Below are 25,327 nucleotides of genomic sequence, written 5' to 3' on the forward strand. Positions count from 1 at the left end.
AGCTACTATTCATAAGCCTGACTACTGAATGAAAGAGTTGTGGATAGGCTATATAGCTTCATAAGCAGAAATGTGTCCGCTCCCTGTACTGAGATACCATACTTAATTTGACATAGGTACACCTATGTGTCCAAACATGAGTGGAAGGTAATTTATAGAACTGTCATCCAGTTAATCATCAGAACTCTTGATCATATAAATTACTGAACAGTTTTGATGTATAGGTGGGTTTGTTTGTAAGTAAGAGCCTGTTACTTGTAAGGCAGGCTACACTTGACATTATATTCACAAGTGAAAATATGTCTTTTAATTCTGCCAAGCTTAAACCACGTAGGCTTTCAAATCTGGCAGCCTGCTCTGGACTTGCTGCTTTGCTTGCTGCCTTAATATATTTTTTGCATAGCCCCTTAGCCTCTGTTAACTATTGATAATGTATAAAAAAAGTGGCTTTCAGGGGACTTTTTTTAGTCGCGGAAATTATCTGTTCTGTTTCTCTGTTGTGCTTTATGCTATTCAGTGTGAAGTCAGGAACAATAATAGGATTGACTGGAAAGCTTCATTTAGGTGGAAAAATTAGTGCCTTTGCAGTAACCTTCAATTACAGTTAGGGAATAAGATGATGATGGGATTTTGTTGTTCTGGCTCATTCCATTCTTTAAAGGTTTGCAAAGTCACATTTCAGAACAGGTTATCAGCAATCAGGAAGGCTGCAGCCAAAGGCTGGGTCATGGCTATGCTACCCTTCCTGTATTTCTGAATCGGCAGGAAATTTATGAAGCTCCCATATGAATATGAATCTTTATATTCATATATATTCTATATATGAATATAAAGAAGTCCCCATAAAAGCTCCCATTTTTAAAAGTTCAGAAGTATGTTTTGATCAGTGTGTTGGTTTCTCCTGTCTGGTGGAAGTTGGTCATAGCACCAGAGGTGATAAGCTAACTGAGTTTATTAATCAGTGTTCAGGGCAGTGTCTCAGTTTTAATGGTGAGGTATGCCTTACTCACTGGAAAACACTTTTAAGTTTAATGACTGAACTTAAGAATAGTCAAAGGGAAGCTACCAGTGAGAAGGAAAAGATTAGTGATTTTTTTAACCAGTTTTACAAAATGCAGTGGAAGGTGCATGAGTTACGAAGAATTGAGGAAGCAGAATATCCAGTGATCCCAAAGCATGAAATTTAGTTTATGGAAAATAATGAAAGATATGAGAGAATGAAGAGAGAGTACAGTATTAAGTATGTGTTTAATAAGATGGGAAGTGAAAAAATGCAGTCCTGTAGGGATCTAGAAAATAAATTACTTTGATTATAGCCAAGAAATATGTAATACAAGAGTTGTCATTAGAAGGGTAGTAGTAGTTTGTTCTAAATATAGGGGTTTGAAGGGAACTGACAGCAACCGATAAAAGCTGAAGCACTAGAAATTGCTCACTTCATGGAACAGTTATTAAAAAGCATAGGTCATACTTTGTTCTGTAATTGCTTTAGCATGTTGTGTTTCATAGTTCTGCTGTGTTGTTACTAATCTTTAGGGGGAGAGGAACAATGGCTTTGACGTCCTCTATCACAACATGAAGCATGGACATTTGTCAACAAAAGACTTAGCAGACTTTCTAAGAGAAAGGTAAGTATTCATCCTAGGTAATCCTGGCTCTTTAACATACTGTTCGCATTTTTTATTTAAGATTATCATTATGTTTAACAGTAACATGCAAAACGTGAAAATCAACAAACCTTTTAAAATATCTCTTATATCCTACAAGAATATCTAGATTTATTCCACTCACTTAGAACTGAATAGTAACTCTTAAGCATCAATTAATCACAGGCGTCTAATTTTTCAGGCTTGAATTAAAAAACAGAAGTAAAAAGTCAAGAAGTGTCACTTTGAATGTCCAGCAGTTTATTTAAATTAATTGCAATTTTTCATCGTGTTTGGAAGAATAGCAAAAACTTAAAGTAGCAAAAGTTATCAGTATAGTGATGTTTTTGAAATTCTTCTGCATAGATGTAGAATTAGTATATTAACAGCTGCTAGTATCATCTTAAAATATACTTTCAGATTAAAATGTTGATTAACTAGTTCTGTTAAAGAAAAGTGAGTGATATCTAGGGAAAAGAAAATATTACGCAGAAAATAATGCAGATTCTTCTCTGTGGAATGGAAAGGAAAGAACTGAAATCTGCAGATGTGACAACTTTAAAAACAGATGACCTAGAGCCATTTTTCTGTTCTTTGTGAAAGAAAACTGCTGCTATGTTGAACGTAACAACTTCCATTCTGGTCAAAATTAATTGTATGTCCGCTTCAGAATTTTATCCTAATTCAGTTACTGTCACCAGATGATGCATGGAAAAAACTTAAAGGGGACTGTTTGAGGAAGACCTGTTTCACTCAAGCTTTCTTGTGGTAAAAGCTGTCTAAAAAAAGCTTTTGTCTTCTGGAATTTTTCATCAAAACTGCAGTTTCAGCCTCCAGTAGAACTCAACAAAGAATTTCTTTTAAATTTCCACAAAATGTAACCGCCATGAACTGCAAGGTACTCAATTGCACTGGCATTTGCATAGTTTCAAAATGAATTGGAGAAAATGACAAAAATATTTCTGCTAAGTAGGAACAGATGAGTTCTAGAGTTCACGTGTGATTGGACAGTCTCCTGTTGGAAGAACAGCACAACCCCAGCAATCTTGTGTTTCACAAATCGCTGATTCCAGAGAACTGGGCATATTCCATCACCTGTACATATTTGATTTTATTAGTTTTACCTCTGTTGCAATTTGGTTTACCTCCATATTTAGATCAGAAGCTGGTTCACTCTGTTTCTTATCTCCTTTATGTTGTGTTCCATGGGCGTGATACATTTTATCCACACTGAGGATAAGGTGAAAGGTCTTATGTAAATGGGCAAAAATAACTTGATGCTCTGTCTGGATTGAATTCTTTGCTTTATAACAGTGACATAAATAAAACTTGACAATTTATTATACAAAAAATTACTAGCAAAAATAATGTGGCAGTTTAGTTTTTTTCCCCCCTCTGTAAGCTCCTCCAAAACAAATTTTAAATGAGAAAATAGTTGGACTTTTCTCCACATATTAAAGATCTTTCAGCTGAAGTTTCTGCTAAATAATTCTAGTGATTTGTTAAGGAGACAATTCCCATTAAAACAAGTTTAAATAACATTTAAGACTAAAGATTAATGACCATGTAGGAATATATGAGGATCCACTTGAGCACTTTATCCTCAGTGAGAGATCAAGACACATATTTTATGTTATTATGCATGGACCAGGATGTGCCAAAGAGACGTGTAGCCATCTTACAGTGTTTTTAGTAAAATATGTGAAAAAATTCAGTTCTCGTTAACACGCTGAGGTTCACTGGTATCTTAGTGCTACATTTTAATGTATTTGACAATGCTTCAGTATAGTTCCTTAAGAGCAACTTGCCATGGGATTGGGAAACATCTGTCAATGATGCAGACCAGCAGCAATAAGTTCAGTCCTTTCCAGTGACCTTCTCCCATTAGGATATTAAACTTGGTGTCTTCTCTGTTCCATTGTGTTTTCTTCAGCCCTATTTTACTGATGCATTTCAGTATGGAAGGCTGCCATTTAAAAAAAATAACAGGCAGTTGAATGCCAAATAAGTAATTGTCTCCAGCAAGGGTTGCATCACTCATCAATCTCAGTCCAAGCTAGTGGTAGTTTGTGGCATATAATTTGTATTTTCAAAGAAATAGGTGGACTTTAAATATTTGGTGTCCTCAGCTTAGCAAAAATGTTTACAAGTATCTGTATTTAGGCAGTGAAGCCCTTAGTTACCATTGTGAAATTACTGTGGGATGTCAGTCAATTTACTAAGAAGTAAATATGGTTCAGTAGCACACTTTTTTTCACATGGGTCAAATTCTTGGTCTGAGAAGGAACTGGATTAGGCAGTACTTCACCATTTTAGCACGGACCAATTGTCTTGACCATGTTCTATTTCACATCCTTGTTTACTGCAAAGAGATTAAGGGATGTTGCACACAATTATCTGTTCCCCTCCTTCGTCCAAGGAGTATAGCCTGAATACTGTTTTGCAGTTCTATTTTCTGCTACAAATATGTAAGTGGATGAAAAAAAAATTATTAGGAGCCTCCTAGATCTAGTGATTTTATGCTCTTTTATGTAGCTGATTTTCAGAACTGTTCCCTATGAAAACTAAATTTACATACATTTGAACTTTCTTCACATGTTTTATTCCTTTTGAATATACTGGCCCTCTTATTTTTTAATTAATTTTTTTTACAGAAGGGGAGACATAAGAGAATGAAAATCAAAAACTGCTGGCTAGGTAGAGGAGACAGATTTGAGTTGATGATAATACTTTCAAAAAAGCTAGGGTACGTAACTTTTTGTACTGTTTCACAGTAGTCACCTGGTCAGTCAGGATTGCTGGAGTCTGCAGAACAGCCAGAGAATCTGAATTTTTTGTGGAGTGATGTCAGAGAGAAATGAAAAATGGTTGAGTGTATCTGGATGTACAGAGAGCATCAGGCAGAAAGGACATTAGGGCACAAAGGACACATGTCTGTATGAAGCCAGTCTCTGTTACTTGTGCTGCAGGAGAGTGTTTTGGATGTGTGCAGCAAAATCAATGCACAGTCTATGGTTCCCTTTTCTCCAGCCTTAGAAATAGTAATGAAAAAGAATAATTGTATAGAATGTGGGAAATTTTTTAATTATTGTTATAGTCAGCTTAAGCATTTTTTTTTTAAGGTTTTTCTTTCAAAACTTGTGTAAGTACCTTCTAAAATTACAAAATAAATGCATCTAAAAAATAAAAAACCAAAACCAGAAGTATTTGAAATGTGTTAATTGTAGTAATATAATATTTCTATATTACATCTGTTATTCCAACTGGATATCCCTAGAAGGAGCAGAAGGTTTTCTCCTTGGCTGTGTTCACTTAGTCATTACCAGCTCATATTTCAACAGTGTTTTCACTTTTTGATTTTTGAGTATTGTGTATGGTCAAGTACTGAAAGAACCGAGACAGTTGAATTTGTGATTTATCTGTGAATATGGTATCTGAAAGAGTGAATTTGTGGCAGGCAATCTGCTCAGTGTTGGTAGATCTGCACCGCTTGCCTGTAAGCATCATAAAAAGAATCTCCTTGCTCAGAAGAAGCTGGCAATGCATATATTCCCATTTAACTTTTAAACATTTAACAGATCCCAAGACAGATTTTTAAATGCGTGAAAGTTAATTTACAAGGGCTTTCATAATGTTTTACCCATACATCAGGGTGAAAGTGAGTTGATAGGACAACTGTAGATATAGAAGCCTAGCTGGTCAGGAGCAGCCTCTTTTGGTTGTTAGTATTTGTAACTGTTACATATTGATACTCTGTAGTAAATTGCAGAACTCCAGCTTTGTGGATATTGGTCAGGTGAGTGTGCTGATAAGTGCTCTAAAGAAAGAGGTGTGATTTTTGGTGAGAAATCTTGCATTTAAAAAAGAAGGGGGGAAAAAAAAGGCACTGAGCTACCAGGTCTAGAAAGCTTTGATAAAAGGTATTGTTAATTAATCGAAATATATTGTTCATCGTGCTAATTAGATAAACATCAGTGTCTTTTCTGGTTGTCTGTGCATATGTGCTTGTTACTCTGCAATAAGCAAGATTCCAATCCTTGGAAACTTAAAATTTTCTTATCATCAAAAGTATGTATGTATGTGGAAGGAGAAAAGTTAATTGGGTGTTTTTATGGTAAATAACTTTGTCCTTGTTTGTAGGCGAGATTTAAGATGTTATCTAGTTACTGCATTTTACAGTTTAATGCCCTTCCCCCCCTTGTGCAACTGAGTGGATAGTTATTTTGGAAATTCAGGAAGTTTAAATACAGGTCCCTCAGTTTCAGGTGACTCCTGCTACTTTGTTTCATATTTTCATAAGAAAACTATTTTTGATTCGCAAGTGTTGAGGTAAATGAGAAATAAAAACCTCTGCCTCAGCAGTAAGTGATTGTGATCATTGTACAATTGAGAGAGGTGTGAATTCTTCACATCCCCTTTTTTCTTTTATCCCTGAATTAAGGGTATTACATGACAGGAAAGAAATTGCTTCAGGCTTTTGCATTTTTAAGAAACGTCAATTACAGTATTTGCTCAAATCCAGGATGCTTCTAAATCTAAGTTGACACTACATATTGAATACTGATTTGGTGTGGAAAATTAAAATACTGTGTATCCTTACCTTAGTAATATCTGGGTGAGGAAGAGTCATGGGGTAATGGCTTACAGGGAGTCACTGCTGTGATGTGTTGTGTGTGACTGCTAGCCCATGGCAATAGCCCAGCAGAGGCTTTAAGGAATCTCCAAAGGACAAGTAAAATTGTGGGTTTAAGTGTGGGAAAACATAATGAAACTTTATGTAGGGAAGAGGTTTTCCAAAATAAATCAGAATGTATTAGAGACAACCTTCTTTAAAAATTAGTGTAAATGGTAGTACACAGTACTTTTCATTGCATGTTATTTTACTGTTTACCAAACTCAAGTATCACTAAGCAAAGAACTTCAAATACATAAAAGCCTCTACACCTCTATGAAAAGACCCCAAGGTATTCAATGTGATTGCTCAGTGAGAATTCATTTTGTTCAATTTAATTTTTGTGTTACAAATCTATTGGATTTTGTTGCTCTGTAAATTGTAGGTGATTGTTATGTCACTCTTTTCTGACCTCTAAAGAATGTTAAAGGCAGAGGGAACAGCAGAGAATATAGGAAGGAAGGGATCATCTTTTTCAAGTCTTGAGTCCTTTGGATTTACTTTTTTCTGTTCCCTGCAACATTCTATCACAGGTTTCTTATAATTTCTTTTCAAATTTTACACTGATTTTATGTGTAGTTTTTAAGGGGTCGTTGTTGGCTAAAGTAAAAAGTGCTCTCTTTTGCACCTTTAGACTACATATAGTCTTGAAATATGTCTTGACATATCTTCAAAATTTCAAGTATGCTTTTGATGGCTTTCTTTGACAGGGCTACAATAGAGGAGGCATATTCAAGGTCAATGACAAAACTAGCCAAATCGGCGAGCAATTACACACAACTTGGGTGAGTAAGCGTACATAAGAGATAAGTAAATAAATACAATGGATAAGTTTTTCTGAATATATTGATGGTGTTGAAGGTAGCATAAATTTGCAGCCTTCAAAAATGATTGTTGGATCTTCATCAACCGTACAAAATATCACGCAGCCTACGACAAAACCAAAGATAGTACGGTCCTTTATTCAAGAAAAAAAAGCCCTAATGTGGAGGAAGTGTCCATTCCTGTGCATTTAAGGTTCAGTTCTTTTCAGACATAATAAACAATGTGACTTTCTCTTCTATGCTCCTACACCTATGGTACTTATTCTGAAGAGAGTATTTATGTTCTACAAATGTGGCAGTAGATTTATTTATTTCTGTTATTTCTGCTTTCTGGAGGGTAGTCGTTTTCCTCAGAAATGTTAAGAATGAGACTTTTCAGAAGACTTATTCCCTAGTTTAATGAAAGCTTTATACAAGGCGGTATGTTTTTTAAAACTAGAACGATTAATGGATGTTTTTTTCATTATATATGCCAATGAGAACTGAGACTTCTTAGATGAGGCTAGATTCTTTTATCTGGTAATCACAGCTAGAAATGTGAGGAGGTTTCATCAGTGAATAATTTGATACCAGTTGTCGCTGCTCTTCAAAGGTTCCATATCTGCCTGTTGAATGTTGGTGCTTTCAGGGCTACGTATAGTACTGGTTTTCCAACAGCTTAACCAGGAAGCAGATAGGAGCGTATCCTTAGAATAGCTGGAGAAGTCTATTCAACATAGAGAGCTGATTCTGAGGAATTACCCATCCCTCACCTTCTTTGCCATATGGTTAATTTCTTAATCAGTAAGTCCCTTTTAGTGGCAGACCATCTTTGCCAATATTTTTTTTTACTGTGTCCTGTGGCAATAATGATGTAAGAGAACTAGAAACTTAACTAACCAAACATTTTTTTTCATTTCTTTGCACTGTTCAAGTGTACACATAGAAATACTGCTACATGTTAAAATTGTTTTGATCTGCTCTTGCATCATCTTTAGGAATACCACTTGGCATTATTTTGTGCTGATGGTAAAGAAGATAAAGTCAACATTTTTTTGTGGTTAATTCATTAGAGTCAGTACAGGTAGAACAAAATATGGAAAAATTAGTAGATAGGACACTGAGTACATTTGAAACTTCTCAGTAAGAACTTAGAGCAGTCATTTGGGCATTGTTTCTTTCAGTTTTAGGAACAGAAGTGGACTTCTGTAAAATTACCAATTATACTTTAGCACTATTAAAAAAAATCATAACCTAATCATAATCTAGAAGGAAAAAATCCAGATGAATGTTAAACATTAGTTTTGTCAATTTAGGACATTTGCGCCAGTTTGGGATGTTTTCAAAACCTCAACAGAAAAACTAGCAAGCTGTCACTTGGATCTTGTGCGGAGATTACAAGAGCTAATAAAAGAAGTTCACAAGTATGGAGATGAACAAATCAAGGCTTATAAAAAGGTAATTTATTTTTTTCTTATGCATGTTGAATGACTTGCTAATATTATAATTAAGATTATTTGGTTTTGACAATTGTGATATTTGGCAGACTAAAGAAGATGTGTCAGGAACATTGGAAGCAGTACAAAATATTCAAAGTATCACTCAGGCCTTACAGAAATCAAAGGAAAATTACAATGCAAAGTGCGTTGAACAAGAACGTTTGAAAAAGGAAGGAGCAACACAGCGTGAAGTTGATAAGGTAGTTGTGTGACATCTTACTTAAATTCATTGTGCTATCAGTCAGTAATGTTCACCTTTTATTAGTAAGTGAAGTGCTCTGAAAGGGCTAAAAGTAGTTAAAAGTCATAGTTGTGGCTATTTCATAATGTGCATGATATTCTGAATGCCTAGTTATCTTTTGTTTACATTTACTTCCTTATCTGTTCTAACTGCACTGCAGTTCTAATTCTTTGTTTTGTGAGTACCTGCTTCATATGATGATTTTCTGTAGTGGCTTTTACAGAAGTGGTATATAATTGTTTCACCATCTATTATCTTTTGACATAAATTTCCTCAGGTAAATATTCAAATGCTCAATGCCCTTGTCATTGAATTAAGAGGTAGGAGGTTTTCTGTTGTCTAATTAGCTTCTTTGTCTCATTGAAGGGACAAGTATTTGAAGTCTGTTCCATTGAGTAGAAAAACTAGTTAACGTTCCTTTAGTGCTAATTTAAAGAGTTCCAATTTCATGGACCAAAAGCCCAGGGGATGAGCATCTTGACGTTTTATTTAGTACTGTCCTTGGATTATAAGGAAGTTTGATCCATTCACAGAACTGCAGAAAGGCTGAGGTCGGAAGGGACCATTAACGTTATCCTCTCCAACCATACTGCTCAAGCAGAGCCACCTAGAGCCAGTTGTCCAGGGCCACATGCAGGTGACTTTTCAAGATCTCTAAGGGTGGAGACTTCATCACCCTGCTGGGCAACCTGTATCTATGCTCAGTCACTCTCACAGGAAAAAAAGTGTTTCCTGATCTTCACAGGGAACCTCCTGTGTTTCAGTCTGCAGGCATTGCCTCTTGTCCTGTGACTGGGCACCACTGGAAAGAGCCTGGCTCTATCTTCTATGTAACCTCCCTTCAGGTATTTACATCTATCAGTAAGATCCCCCTAAGCCTTCTCTTCTCCAGGCTGAACAGTTCCTGCTCTTTCAGCCTTTCCTCACGGGAAACACGCTGCAGACCCTTTGTCATCCTTGTCGCCCTTTGCTGGACCGTCTCTAGTGTGTCCATGAAATTTCTCTCTTGAAATGGACAACCCAGAAATGGACACAGTACTCCAGGTGTGGCCTCACCAGTGCTGAGTAGAGGGGAAGGATCATCTCCCTTGACCTGCTGGCATCACTAAGTTTTTCATGTTTTCAGTAAACTTAGTATTGGAAAGATGTCTTGTTTTCCTGTCTGTAACCATCTTCTCTTTTTAAATCTTGATGCCTCTGCGTATTTCCAGTTCAGTTACCTTTTCTGTGTAGGACTCTGTTCTTGTTAGAATGATCTTAATGCCCTTTATACTGCTCTCTAGGATGAGCATATAGAGTTGGTTATTGTCTTCACTGATGACAAAAGTGATCCTGTTGGCCATGTTTTGATAGTTTCATCTTTGATATAAATCTAGCTTTTTTTCCTAGCTTCTGCCTCAAGTGGTAGTCAATGTTGTGTTCTAGATATGAATCATGGTTATATGAGTGGCAGATGTTTTTCCTGCCAGTCTGTTCAAGCTGTAATTTTTCTGAATTCTTGTAAATACACTGAAACTTTTCAGTAGGAAAAGTTGACTTGATGGAAGGCTTGTTTTTAATTAACATTATTCTTGTTCAGTTGGAAACAAATGTTGAGTCTGACTAATGTGGCATGAGAAAGGAGAAAGAGGAAGCACTGTAGGATAAAGACCATTTTTTACTGTTTTATACATCTTCCCTAGATACTTGTATTTGAAAAATTAGGTCATAGTTGAATGCTCTACAAGTACTTAAAAAATGTTTCCTATGGGAGCAGGTAACTGTGACTATGACATCTCTTTAGTCTGCCTTTATTCAAATTTACACTGGTAATTTCAGAAACATGATGGCAAAGGTCGTGTTCATTTGTTTTTCCTTTGGCAGAGAATAGATTTATTGCGTTTAACACAATGCAAAATGTTTCCTATCAAAATTGCAGAATAATTGTTTTATCAGAAAGTAGGGGATCTGTACCAATATGGTAAGAGCTTATCACAAAGCCAAATATTTGGAGAAACACTTTGTTGAAGAATCTGAGGAGGTATCTGAGACATCGCAATTTTCATTGCAGCTGAAAACTTGTGTAATAATTTCCTATTGTTCCCTGATATGTGAACTTCTCTATTCGTAGTGACTTGACAAAAATTCTTGACTGATTCTTACTCTTTCACTTACTGTAAATCTGCTAAATAGAGCTGTAGCAGTTACTGCACCTGAGAACGGACGCATCCTGTTTTCAGAAGAGACTGCTAGTTAATCATACAATGTTCACATGTTTATTGTTTTGTCTGTCCTGCTGAGTAGTTGGTTTTGGTAGATGCTCTTCAGCATATAACATCAGATTCTGGTCATCATTAACACAATTACAGGAGACAGAGCATGTTTGAATTTTGTCAAAATCCCATGCATATCATGTGCAATTACATAATGCTTTACAAAAAAAAAAATCTCATATTTTTGTAGTCTTTTAACTTGGTATTTCCTTTCTTTTCAATGGTTATGTTTGGAATCATCTAATTGCAAAGCAGTCAGTTATTTTTAAAAGCAAGAGTGAGAATCATGAAGGACCATTCCGGACAAGTAACCGATGGGTTCGATACAACTTGTTATGCTCTCTTTTTAATGCCTGAAGGATATATATTATTCATACAGTGAAGTATTTTCTGGATCTGTTATGCTGGATTTAGAAGACTATGTGACTAAGATCTGCTTAAGCTTTCTTTGCAACTGGAAAAAATGGAACTGTAGCTTTGGTTCCTCTTCCTTTGAAGTCCTGGTTGATGTTTTCCTAGCTGAACAAGCATTAATGCTGTACAATTACTTACAATTTTAATTTGTTTTTCTGTTGGGAATTGCGGAATATAACTTTCTCTTTCCAGAGGGCATCTTTCATTAATTAATTTGAAAGCTATATGTAGTGATCACCTTTTCAGGTCATTGCAAGTGAGAAATAGTTTTTGTTTATACTGTGAGACAGATGAAATTGATTTGAAATAGGGAAGGAGTGCTGTTCAGAACTAGAAGAAGCAGCAGCAAATATACAGCTGTCTTTACTAATGTCATTAACAATTCAGGAATACTTTTGAGTTACAAGAGATGGGAAATTTCCATAAGATAAAGTAGGCACCTTGAACAAAGAAGCTAATAAAAAAGCTGGTGTTTAAGACAATTTTTATTTTTGTTAACTTAGAACTTGGGAATAGTGAGAATATCAGAGTTTTAACTCCATCTTCAGTGTCATGCTGTAAACTTGGAAAATAACTTTCCTCTACCACAATCACTCACTTCATTCAGTTTTGTTCTCCATGTAGTATTGGGATTCTCCATTATTTTTTTTTTTTTTAAGAAAAAGACAGAAGGATGTCCCAGAAAGATGATTTTGGTTTATTAACAACAAATAATGAAGGAAAAAAAAAATCAATAAATTATAAAGCCAAAAAGGACTATTATAAACAACAGTAAGGTGCATAAATCTGGCCGACAGTATGTTCTGTATTAAATTCACTTCCAAATATCTTTTAATCTTAAAATTTCCATCGAGGTAGCACCTGTACTTTTTAATTTCTTCCTCTATTTCTAACAGAGAACTGCATGTCCTTTTTTTTTTTTTTTTTTTTTTTTTACCTTTGGCTTTTTCAAAGTTGCACAAATAACTGTTTGGTCTGTATTACAGCCCTACTTTCTTCCTCTTTTTCTGTTGCAAATCTAAATATTTGACAAGAGCTAATTAGTTAACTTCAGCAATACAAATTTTGTTTCAAAATAATTATAAATTATCATTGTTGATAAAAGGAAGGGATTTAAATGAGGTAGTAACTTTGTTACCTTTTAATGTGATTTATGCATAGCTTTGAATAGAAATCTCTAAAGACTTGGATCTGGCTTACTTGGTGGTGAAATTTTGTTATGACACGTCACTGTTTTGATACACTCCTGAAAATTTTTTCATAGATTATCTCAAGCTTTCTTTTAATAGTAATTTTGAAAACCTTGGGTCAGATTGTATGTGTGACATTTGATACTTTTTTACTGATCTACAGGCAGCAGTTAAATCAAAAAAAGCTACAGATACCTATAAACTATATGTGGATAAATATGCTGCATTTAAATCTGATTTTGAACAAAAAATGACAGAAACTGCACAGGTAAGTGTTATATTAGATTATATCTATCTATATATAAATTATCTATAATTATATCTAATATAATTACCATTATAATAGATTAATATTTGCTATTCAATCTCTGAAGACATCTGAAATTTCAATATTTAAAAAATTTGTTCAAGATAGAATGATCTCCTTTGGAAACTGATATGAACATTAGTGTCAAAAGTAATATCTCTGAAGGGTAAACACTGTCTATGTATGTTGTGATGGCAATCCTTGAATACCATGGGTGAGCACAAGCACTCTAGGAAGACTTCGTGAAGAAATTTTTAGGGAGAAAATAAAATTAACTCCTGGAAGTATTGTAGATGCACTGTGATCATGTGGAAAATTCTGTGAATTGCTGGACACCAAGAAGTCACTCATAGGAGTTCTAATATTGGGTTCAAACATGGTTTTTTGGTTATCATTCCAGCAAAGCACTTTAGTTACAGCTTCCTAAAGTGTCTTCTTGGGGTTTACCTGAGGTTGTGAAAAGCTCTTTTATCTTTTCAGGTTACTGGGATTTTTTTTAAGATTTTTAATCTATTTTCCAGAGGATATCAGGTTCTTGGTATCATTGTGTATGTTGCTTCTTGTTACATTTCTAAGTTTCTTTTTCAAATCTATTCTTAGCAGATTTTTTTCCACTATCCCCTAGATTTCAGAAAACAAACTTCATTTTTGCTTTTAGTAGTAATACTCAAGAACTGGTTCGCATATTTATTTGTGTGGGTTTCTTGGCTCAGTAAAGCTTTTGCAAGTTCTTAATTTTCTTTTTGTTTGAAAAGTCTTTGCTCTTTTCATTTGTTTTGTAAATTAATTTTTAGGCATAGATGGAATTATTAGGAACATTTAGTCTTGTATTTTTAACCTAAGTGGCAAACAGTTAGGTTTTTTTGCTTCACTGCTTGGAAATTAAGATTTCACAGCGTGGGGATTGTGTAGGCTGACATGTCATAAACCATAGACTGCTTCTGTACTTTGAGAACTTAATTGGAATTTGATCTAGTTCATCTCTGAATAAATAGATGCTCAACACAGCTGTTAGAGAAAGGGTACCACATGTATCACATGCCAGAACTCTTCCCACCCACTGGTTGCAAATGGTCCAGGCATTTGCAATACTGTAGTGCTCAGGCATGCTGCTGCAAAATTCAGCTTTTAAAATGATTGTTATGTTAGGAGTCATGACAACCTTTCCTTGAAGAGTTTGCAGAAGTTGGTTTTTTTTGTGCAGTATCCTGACTCTGTTCTGTTTGGAGGAGCTGTATTCCCAGAAGACATCTGCAGTCTGGTTTATTAAGAGATCACGCAAGCGCTAGGGCTGGCACACAGGCAGAGATAATGTGGTACCAAGGGTAGATAATTTCATCTTTATGGTGGTTTAACCTGTGCTACTGACCTGGACTCACTTGCACGTGTGTCCACCTTACACATTTACATCTCTTGCCTTAGCGTTGTGTGTCTCTTCACTGTAACTTAAAATATTTGCATATCAGTCATCCCTAGATAATTTGACTGGGATTATGACTGAAATTGGTATATGTGGTTAGAATCACCTGAGAATTTTGGGACTAAGCACCGTTTTTAAACTTAACTGTTATGTATCTTAGTTATTGGAAACAAGTGTAATATAGTAGCAACCAAAGAATTATTGGAGTGTAACATTACTCCTGGAGAACTTCCAGAAATAAGAGTAGGTACAATCAAACTCATATGTGAACACATACTGCTACTACCCAAAATGATAATTTTTTTGTAGTATTCCTGTTAATGTAATTAACATATTTGCTCAGTCAGTGTTCCAGTACATTTGTCATCGTTTGATTTGTACAAATTATAGTGCAGCCTGACTTTTGCCATAGACTACACCTTTTGCTACAAAGAAATCAATACCAGAAAAAATACTGAACTGTTCCATTTATTTCTCTGAAGTTGCATACAAGTGTGGCTCTTCTGGATCAAGGTGTTCCTGCCCTGTTTATTTGCCTTGCTCTAGAAGTTACTGAACCCCCTAAAAACAGACTCTGTTAATCCTTCTGATGCACAGCACAGCAAGTTTAGTCAGGTTGCTATAAATCTTTAATTAGTCTCACAAAAGCTCACTGGTTTCTGTTCCTTACCTTACCAAAAGAGGCTGTGTTTATTGCAGTTGATTTATTGCTCTCTGAAACAATTTTTTAAAAAAATTAAGAAATATGGCTTCAATAAGCTGGCTTTGCTTAACTGCACTGTAGAATTGTCCCCAGTGAGCAGGGAAGATGTGAGTAATGAAAAGGAATTCATGTTTCGAACTGACAGAAGATAAACATGAAGAGTATTTGAAATGTGTTTTACTGTCAGTGAATTAGGCAAGGAAAATGCAGGGGCTTTCAGCAAACAAACTAGCTCAACATTTCATTTTGTACTTAAAAAAAAAAAAAAAGAATTCATTTGAGCAATCCATTACAAGAAAAGAATGAGAAAAGTAACAGCTTATTTTGTTTCTAGAGACAAAATACGAAGGTGCTCTTTGTTCAGCCTAATTTGTGTTATTAGGTGGGTATTATGTATTTAAACCAGGCTGAGATGTGTGGAGAGGAAAATGTTTTTACTGTATCAGATGTTACAGCAAGGAAAACTCACTATGCTTCTGGGCTGCTTTGGTTTCTGGTGGTTGTGGGGGAGAGGGGGAAGGGGAAAGTTGAGATCTGGTTGGGTTGGTTTTTTTCTCAATACAAAAATGGTACAAAGTTACCTCTTGCTACAAGCCACGTTTGTTTAAATGTCCTTAGTTCCCTAACTGCACCAACACTTCTACTTTAAATTTTCACTTATTGTGATAATGGACACCTGGAAACTTTCCACATTTGTCCACACTGGAAATGAGAATTGCCATTCGGCCAGTGGGATTTGCTTCAAGTATAATAGCGTGGCTGCACCTGCCGTGTAATTGCAGGAGGGCTACGTTAAAGGTGATGCGGTTGGAAAAATAACACCCATGAGTATGTGAAAGCCCAATTCTGTACAAAGCACACCCTAGATTATATTAATTTAGAGTACATTTCATTGAAAATATACTAATTCTGAAAGCAAAATCAGTGAGGAGGGTGAGCATTCTCAGCTGTTCAGTGCAAAATCAGTCGGCTTAGCTTAAATCTGTCTCACACTGTTCCCATACTGTATTTTTGAGGACGTTCATCTTGAATTGCTGTGGTGTTATTCTAGGTAATCATGTAGTAATGTCCTCACTTAGCTGTCCTCTCCTCTTAAACTCCACCGATCTTGTTGCAGAAATTTTTGTATTTTTATCTTTTGTCATATACTATCTTACCTGCAGTTACCAAAGCAAAATGACTCGTGATACCTGATTTTGAGAGGTTGAATTTTGAAAGATACAATCTTCCTAATCTTGAATTGCACGTTATGATTTTTTCTGAAAAAAAGCATGGAAGGTTTTGTTGTGATTAAAGAAGTGGGAAAATATAGTTTGCTGTTGTTTAGAAATTGGATAAAAACATTTTCTGAGTAAAGCTATAGTTGTATTATGCAATTGCTATGCAGTTACTAAGAAAATATCATGTATTATTTGCCAGATTTTCCACCTTGGTAGAAGTTGTTTGTTTTTTTTTTAATGATATAACAAAGTCAATTATTGGAAAATATAGCTGAAAATGCTAAGTTACTTTTTAAAAGTCTTCTGTCTTACCTAGGACTGAGTAGAGTTTAGATGATGTTGCTGTTAACTTGAAATAAAGTTCAAGAATGAGCAATAACTCGTTTTAAAAAAAACATTGGAAAGCTTACAGGGAAACATACCTGTTTATAAAATGGAGTAATGCTTAATTAAACTGTATATACTGACTTTGACAGCTAAAGTTCCCATCAGTTATGGTTTTTCAGTTGCATTATGTTTTAAAACAGTATGACGCGGCTTGCATTTGTTGGGTTATTAACAGATTAATTTCAGTACATCTTTTTAAAATGCATTGATCTTTCAAAAGTGAAGGTAAAATATTTGGTTAATGATTATCTCTGTGATAAGAATGATGTGGTTGTATTATAATGTCTAGCTTTATTCTTTGATTAGAAACCCTTTGTATTATATGTGCTCCTCAAGGCCAAGATGTCTGTACATTGAAGACTTTAAATCTCAACTATAAAAGAATAAACAAGAAATAAGGAAACAGTTGGGGAAGAGGGGTGCTTTCCACTGAAATTAAAGACAAAAAATACCTATGAATGGCCAGCTGTATTGATATGCATTATAGAGGAGAGTTTAAAGGAAACTGGTACCTCTGTTTTGCAGACTTTTATGGAGAGCTCAAACCAAACATGACAGAAGTATCGCTGGCATAATCTTATAAGTGGACTGTGTGTTTGGCTCATAATGAGGTAGTGGAAACAAGCACACAATGGAAGGACACATTGCGTACATGTGTTGACAGCTGTCATGGAGGCGGACTCAGTTTTGAAAGCAAAATAATACAGTTTATATAATAAGGCAATTGGTAAAAGAGGTAACGTTAAAGAGTAGTCTACTGGTGATGACCATATCCTCTGTAATTAAGAGGAAGGCTGATGGAGAAAAACAGTTTTCAACTGCTTTGTTGATGCATGTGTATATTGTGAGCAGGAGGACAGAATGGTAAGAAGGAAATCCAAAACAGAGCCAGAACTAAGACTTCTGGATTTAGATGAAAAGTTGAGACTTTTCAGTAATGGAGAGAAGATATATTTTTTTAAACATCCTCTATTTTCTTTTGGTAGAAGTAGGTCAGATTTTTTTAAAAATCAAGATAGATGGAAGTTCTAAGAGTGAATTTTTTAAAAAAATGGATAATGGTTTTAAAATAATATATTGTATTTTAAAGTACATTATTTCATAACTCTGTGAATTCACCACCTCTCTTAAACATTGTAATTATCATGATCAAGATCTGGGAAGAAAAATAAAGTTTCTTTTTTCCATTTAGTGTATTTATTTATTAAAATTTATAGTTCAGTATTTCAGTAAATATTTCCATTATGATTAATTGCTGGTATTGGTTTACAGAAATTTCAAGACATTGAAGAAATGCACCTTCTTCGTATGAAAGAAATTATAGAATCATTGTCAAATACCATAAAAGAAATTCATTTACAAATAGGAGAGGTAATTTTTATATTATCATTTGTTTATTTGGATTATGCTACATATTTTTCTTAACTATTAAATGGAACATGTCTTACTGTGTTTGTGGTAATTACAAGATCACATCTTTTGAATGATGGTAAATTCAACATAAACCCATTTCTTTTAATGTCATTTATAAGTTCAGTATCACAAAATTTACAGAATAAATCAGGATACATTTTATTTAACAGAAAACAAAATATTTTGACAATTTGAAGAATTTTTAGTGTATTTCAAAGTTCTGTTCTTTAGATATTGAATTAGCACTTTTTTCACACATGATGGGGATACTTGTGCTTTTCTTTGAATAAACCTTGAATTTTATTCACTCTGGAAAGTTTCCCAATTTTTGATACACTTCAGGTTTTATGAGCAAAAGATCTTCAGTAACGAGGTTTTATAGTATCTTTTCTCTAGATGCAAGTTGGGTTAATTAATATTTCTTATAAGTAGCCCTTAATTTTTAGAGGTTTTTGACGTGTAGTTTTATTTGTGTACACTTAGAATCACTATTTTCCTCAGTTTTGAGGTTCTCTGCTAATTAATGAATGGTCATAAGAGTCATGCAATTTATTTTTAAAGCATATGCATACTGCCTTCTTGGAAAAAAATTCTCATTAACAACATGGGGTTGTTCCTTTGTCAGACCAAAGACGTTACAACAGTAATGTTTTTACTCAAGCAGGTGGAAGCTGTGATAATACAGTAGTGACAGTTCACACCCTTAACTGCTGCTGGCTTAAAAGGCTGCCAGACTGTTCGTCTTCCTGATGTTGTAGTGGGACATGTTGCTGACAAATTCGGAAAATTTTATATACAAGTTGTTTAGATGGAAGAAATGGAAGTAGATCCTAGACTCTTCATCAAGCTGTAGTCTTTCATTCCTAATTTGTATCTGTGATGTACACACTTGTTAATACTCAAACAATGATGGGATTTCTTTGATAAAATGTTGGTTTCTGGAAACCCTGTAATATATTTTTGAGGGGAAGTATTTTGAACTTGAACTCTAGAGAAAACCACTTTTTAAAGTTACATTCTTTCCATTACTGGCTTTTAAATTCCTTTTGTGTGATGTGGTTTTTTTGAAGGTGCATGAAGAGTTTATTAATAACATGGCAAATACTACAGTTGAGAGTTTAATACAGAAATTTGCAGAGTCAAAAGGAACTGGCAAGGAAAGACCTGGTAAGAGATTAAAAATAACAGAGTAGGAAATGTTAATTTTACAACTGTAGATTTCCATTCCTAATAAATAGTCAAGCTCCCTATGTGTTTGTGTGTTCTATTATTAATATACTTAAAATTTCAAATTCTCAGAATTCATTAGCTTTGATATTAGATGATTTGGAGAAATTGATAAGACTATTTATTATGCATTTGTAATATTTGTGTTTGTAAAACACAACAATCTGTAGCTCTGAGTCCTTCTATGTAGACATCTAAGGGAGCTTTTAACTTTTAACTATACTGTTCTTTGGTACATGAGTGAAATAATATGTCAAGAAACTAAAGTCCCTTGCACAAACTATGTGTTGTTTGCTATCTGTTTCTGCATAAATTTAAAAACTTTATTATGAATTTGTGGATGGATTCCAAACAGATATCCAGAAAAATGCTTATTGAACTGTTGAAACGGTTGCATCAGCTTATCTGGTTAGCTTACAAAATTATCTCTTTTAATAGGCTGTTTATTTACTAAGCATAAAATTTAGTAGTACTTTCTGAAAGTACTGCTTGTTCGGTGTGGTGTATAAGACTTTCCTGTACTGGCATAGGAAGACAATCCCGTAGTATTGTGTATCCAGTATTGTAGGAAGAATAAAGAGTTCACTTTATTATTTGGGTGTGAGTACAGGAATTCTGTAGTACTCTTTTCTGTTGTCTTCAGCACTGGGAGTCCTGACTAGCAACTCTGTCTTCTAGTATAGGAGCCCAAAGGTTTTTTTCAGAACCAGAGTGTACATAACGGAGTGGATCTTGAGAATTTATAGGACGTTGTTAGCTGTAATTAGATATCTTAAAATGCCTCTGTGAGATGTTTTTAACATAACATTGTTTCATATTCTTTCTGTGATCCACTAATGCTGATGTCCAAGTGGGCTGAGGTAAGGTTTTATATGAAATTTTCAAAAGTTTACTGTGTATTTTGTAAGTATCAGTGAAGATTAAGAAAGAAAAAGTATGAACTTCAGGGATGCAAGTTCAGTTAGCCTGAAATCAGGACAAAGATGTGAAAATTCAGCGTCCGTACCTCTTTGACTAGCTATTGCTGAGATGTTATGGCTAGGCATCTCTACCTTGCATTTAGGATTCTGACTCCCTGGACTACAAAGACCCTGGCTACTGTATACTAGCACTCTGTGCACTTCAAGTCATCCCAGTTATTAGTGCCGGCTTTTGCTAGGCAACATAGTAATCTTAAGAAAAGTAACACATACCTTTTTAATTTAATATGAGGAGTTGTACACAGTCTTTGCTACTATACGGAGTCCTTCAGATCCCATTTGTATTCTCTGAAGCCAAATAAAAGCGTTTGCCAAGGTGATTTTGATTTCTTCAATTCTTTTTAACAGCGAAGTATTCTAAGGAAAGATCAGCGTGTTTAGTGTGGAAAGGTTTGCCCCTTGAATTTTCTTTTACAATGTTAAATTATCGTGTTGTTATCAACTTTGTAAAGCAGTCATGGTGCCAAGGGGAAGTACAGGCAAATTCAACACTAAAGAGTACAAATTCACAAGAAGTTGTAAAGTGTCAGACTAGAAACACAGACTGTTATGATTGTTAATTGTGGTTCCTGCTTCTATTATATTTATCTTATTAACTTAGAATCATACAGTTTTGAAAATTACAAAGATTTGGAAGGCAAAATGAGGTATCAGCCTTCTAACAATGAACTGGAAAGTAAGGACTGCATTTTCTTGATTTTAAAAAAAAAAAAAAAGCTTTTCTGCCTTTAAGAACTGTTCTTAATAGAAAGGTATTTTAAGTCATGGAGCAAATGCTGGAAGTCTTTTTGTGTATAATGTATTTATTATTAAGATTGAAGAAGGAGATAGGTACTCAGATAAATCTAAATATTCAATGTAAAAATGATACTTACTGTTTCTACAAAACAAATATAGAAAAAATATCTCATGGATGTCACTGTTGCTTAAGATTCCAGTCCTAAATCTGTTTGAAGGAAATATTTTAAAATTTCCCCGTACTGTGTAGGCCTTATCCTTTCCACTTCATTTGTGGGCTAGTATACTAAGCTAGATGGTGGGACACTTTCTGAAATGCTGAGTTTGGGGAAAAAAATATACTGAAAAGGTAATGCATAACAAAATAATTCAGTTATTTCAGTATATTCTAGCTATAGTTACAGTTCTTCATAGCAGAGTTCACTTGCCTTTATAGCTATAAAAATAAGAATGAATCTGAAATGAAGTACCGAGGAGGCCTGCCTTGTTACATGGCCTATAAACAATTTGCAGTAAAATTTTCTAGATATAAACAATTATTTTCTTAAACTTTTATCTGCATTTCTGAAATTTCTCTTTGTCTGGCGATTTCGTTTGTACCAGCTTATGTGAGCTCCCTCTGGTGGCTAATTTCTGTCACCTGAAGTCACGGTAGACAGGGGCTTCTTGAGTTTAACACTGGTTTTGTGGTACAATTAACATTTCTTTCAAGCAGAAATGCTTTGAGGTTTTTTTGGCTTCTTATGGAATTCTTAACAATGGCTCTTTTTTAATGGCTACCTAAATACTTACCTAATCAGCTTTGTTACCTACTTCTTACTGAGTTTGCTTTAAATATCTTTTTAAGTTTTAGAGGTTTTTTTAATTAACCATTTTTAATAATATTGTATTTAGTTAAGTTTAATATTAAGTATTTGTAGAAGGTTTCATTTCGATTTTTTTTCCCCTGAGTTCCATTCAGTGTAAAAAGAGTAGCCACATACATGCAGTTGCAAATCTTTCAATGTTAACTGAAAAAACATTACATTGTAAAACACTGAAACATTGAAGAAAGAGACCTGACAGGACCTGCAGTAACCAGTAAGGCTTCAGTTCAGAATGTAATGTGTTCTCTGAACTGTTTCTAACATCCAGAGAAACTTGGAAACCTTGAGAAGTGGACCCATGTCAACCTCACGAAGTTCAACAAGGCCAAGTGCAAAGTCCTGCACTTAGATCAGTGCAGCTCCCAGGATCCATACATGCTGGGAGATGAAGGGATAGAGAGCAGCCCTAGCAGGAAGGAATTGGGGGTGCTGGTGGATGAAGAGCTGGACATGAACCAGCAATACACACCTTCAGCTAGCTGTAGAGAGCCAACAACTACAGGGAGCCAGCTATATCCTGGGCTGCATCAAAAGAAGTGTGTCCAGCAGGTGAAGGGAGATGATTCTTCCCATCTAGTCTGTTCTGGTGAGGACCCACCTGGAGTACTATGTCGAGCTCTGGACTCCTCAGTACAGGATAGGCATGACTTGTTGGAGCGTGTCCAGAGGAGAGCCACAAAAACGATCAGAGGGCCAGAGCACCTCTCCTATGAGCACAGACTGAGAGAATTTGGCTTGTTTAGTCTGTAGAAGAGAAGGCTCTGGGGAGACCTTTTAGTGGCTTTTCAATACTTGGAGGCAGCTTATAAGAAAGGCTAGGGACAAGGAATCAGAGCCTGTAATGATGGGACAAGGGGTAAGGGTTTTAAAGCAGAAGAGAATAGATTCAGACTAGATATAAGGAAGACATTTTTTATGTTGAGGTCAGTGAAACACTAGAACAGGAAAGTTGTGGATACCCCATCCCTAGAAGCATTTAAACTCAGGTTGGACATGTCTCTGAGCAACCTGATCTAGATGACGATGGCCCATCTCATTGCAGAAGAGCTGGATTAAATGACCTTTAAAAGCACCTTCCAACGCAAACTATTCTGTGATTCAATGACAGATTCCTGAGGTCTAATAGCAGGGTTGGAAGCTGTTTTTGTCACTCACATGGTCCTGCAGTATTGATCAGAACTTGTTAGCCACTTCTGATCAATCAGTTTTCTGTATGTGGTAGGCTGTTGCTGCATGTTCCTTGGAAATTCATTTACTGCATGGCAGAAAATGTCTGCTTTTCTTCCAGCCAAAAGATATGTTAAATCAGTAATGGAGATGATGTCTGTCCCAGATTAATGACATATCCATGAGTTCTGGCTTTGCTTACTTACCTTCTAAAAATCCATTAAAAACTTGTTTTGTTCCAGTAGGAAAACTTGATGCTGGATGAAGTAGAAACTCTAGGAAATAGGAGCTCATGCTCTTCCTAGATTTCATGTCTGAAATTGGCAGGATAATATCTAATGTATCTGAAGAGATTAGCAAATGCCTGTGTAGCTGTACAGGTAGATACTCAGGAATGATTTTTGCTTTTTAGCTGCAGAATTACTTCTTATATGTGGGGAACTGTGTGTTCGTCCCTGTATTAGTTTTTGCCCACAACACAGTTTACTTAGATATATCTTGCAGGCAAAAGAAGACTCAGCTGTGCTGCGTTGTCCAATAAAAAACAGAAACAAATGTCAAATCCAGATTATTTGGTTTTATTTATTTTTTCTGGTGTCACTGTTAGTGGCTGTTGGTAATTTGTTAAATTGTTCCTCTTATTTTTGCTTTTTTTTCTTAAAAAATTAATAACATGTAAATAATTTTTATTGTAATACAGACAAAAATGGAGTGCCATAATCTTTGCCATTTCTTTGCCCCCTAATAAAACAATCATCTGCAGATGGCAGTTACATATGCTGTACCATTATTCAGTATGAGTGAAAAATGTTAGTGCCCGAGTTATCTTCTCCATCTCACAGTTAGAGGAAAGGGGGCAGCCAGAAATAGACCAATAACGAACCTTAATTACGGGCTACGTGGCTGGTGCTATTGCAAAGGGTTTGGGTTTTAGGACAATGGGACATTCTTTGATGATTATAAATTGCCAGAGTGGGATGGAATACACTTGTCTGAAAGAGGCAACAGCATCTTTGGCAGTAGGCTGGCCAGCTTAGTCAGGAGGGCTTTAAACTGATGGGCTCAGGGGGTGTGGTCCAAAAATGGTAATGCTCCTGCCATTGTATCCAAGTGGGCAATATGCCAGGCCAGCCAGAGCAGTGACAAATGCTCCAGAGCTGCCTTCCAAGACGAGGGTCAGAAAGCCAACCACCTGGAGGATATGCATACTGTGGTGGTTCATCTTACTCCCCTCCAGAGATACCTTCTTGCTTGATTAAGTCTCTGAAATGCCTGTATACCAATACAGGCAGCATGGGGAATAAACAGGAAGAACCAGAGATCTGGATGAGGTCACAGAACCATAATTGTATTGCAGTGACAGAGACATGGTGGGATAGCGTACATACAGGAATGCTGTCATGGATGGCTATGTTCTTTTTAGGAAAGACAGGCCAGCAGGGTGAGGGGGTAGAGTTGCTCTTTATGTGAGAGAGCAGCTGGAACTCATCAAGCTCTGCCTAGGCAGGGGATGAAGGCTAATACGGGAGACACTGTGGTGGGTGTTTTCTACAGTCCACCAGACCAGGAAGAGAAAGTTGATGAGGCCTTCTACAGACAGTTGAACTTAGCCTCCAGGTCATGTGCTCTGCTGCTCATGGGTGACTTCAATCGAAGGGACACACAGCTAGACACCCACAGTCCAGGAGGCTGCTGCAGTGCATTGGTCATAACTTCCTTACGTGAGTCTTGGAAGAGACAATGAGGAGAGGTGTGGTGCTGAACCTTGCACTAATGAACAAAGAAGGTCTCATTGAAGACATAAAGATTGGGGGCAGCCTTGGCTGTAGTGACCATGACATGGTAGAGTTCCATATCAAATGAGGGAGGAGCATGGCAATAAGTTGGACTGCAATCCTGGAATTCAAGAGAGCTAACTTTGTCTTCTTTAAAGACCTGCTTGGCGGAATGCCATGGGCTAGGACTCTAGAAGGTAGGGGAGCCCAAGAGAGCTGATTAACATCTGAGCACCCCTTCCTCGAAGCTCAAGATTGGTGCATCTCTTTGAGTAAAAAAAACAGACAAGGCAGGAGACCTACGTGGATGAGGAAGGAGCTGCTGGACAAAGTCATATGGAAGAAAGAAGTTTTCAGTATGTGGAAAAAGGCACTGGTCATGTGGGAGGTTATAGAAACGTCGTCAG

The 25,327-nt window shown here is 35.8% G+C and overlaps 1 protein-coding gene across 1 annotated transcript in view; it reads left to right on the plus strand.

Annotated features, from left to right (window-relative positions):
• Positions 1-1,542: 1,542 nt before the first annotated feature.
• Positions 1,543-25,327, plus strand: part of LOC103773397 (FCH domain only protein 2-like) — a gene marked incomplete at its 3' end in the record, with an annotated part of 73,132 nt that continues 49,347 nt past the window's right edge. Inside the window, 7 exon segments of the mRNA XM_008940763.1 lie at positions 1,543-1,628; positions 7,029-7,103; positions 8,438-8,579; positions 8,668-8,820; positions 12,881-12,985; positions 18,027-18,125; positions 19,238-19,334. Coding sequence (XP_008939011.1) covers positions 1,576-1,628; positions 7,029-7,103; positions 8,438-8,579; positions 8,668-8,820; positions 12,881-12,985; positions 18,027-18,125; positions 19,238-19,334 — 724 coding nt within the window.

The sequence above is a fragment of the Merops nubicus genome, unplaced genomic scaffold (genome assembly GCF_000691845.1).
Source record: "Merops nubicus isolate BGI_N331 unplaced genomic scaffold, ASM69184v1 scaffold3995, whole genome shotgun sequence".
Lineage (NCBI taxonomy): Eukaryota > Metazoa > Chordata > Aves > Coraciiformes > Meropidae > Merops > Merops nubicus.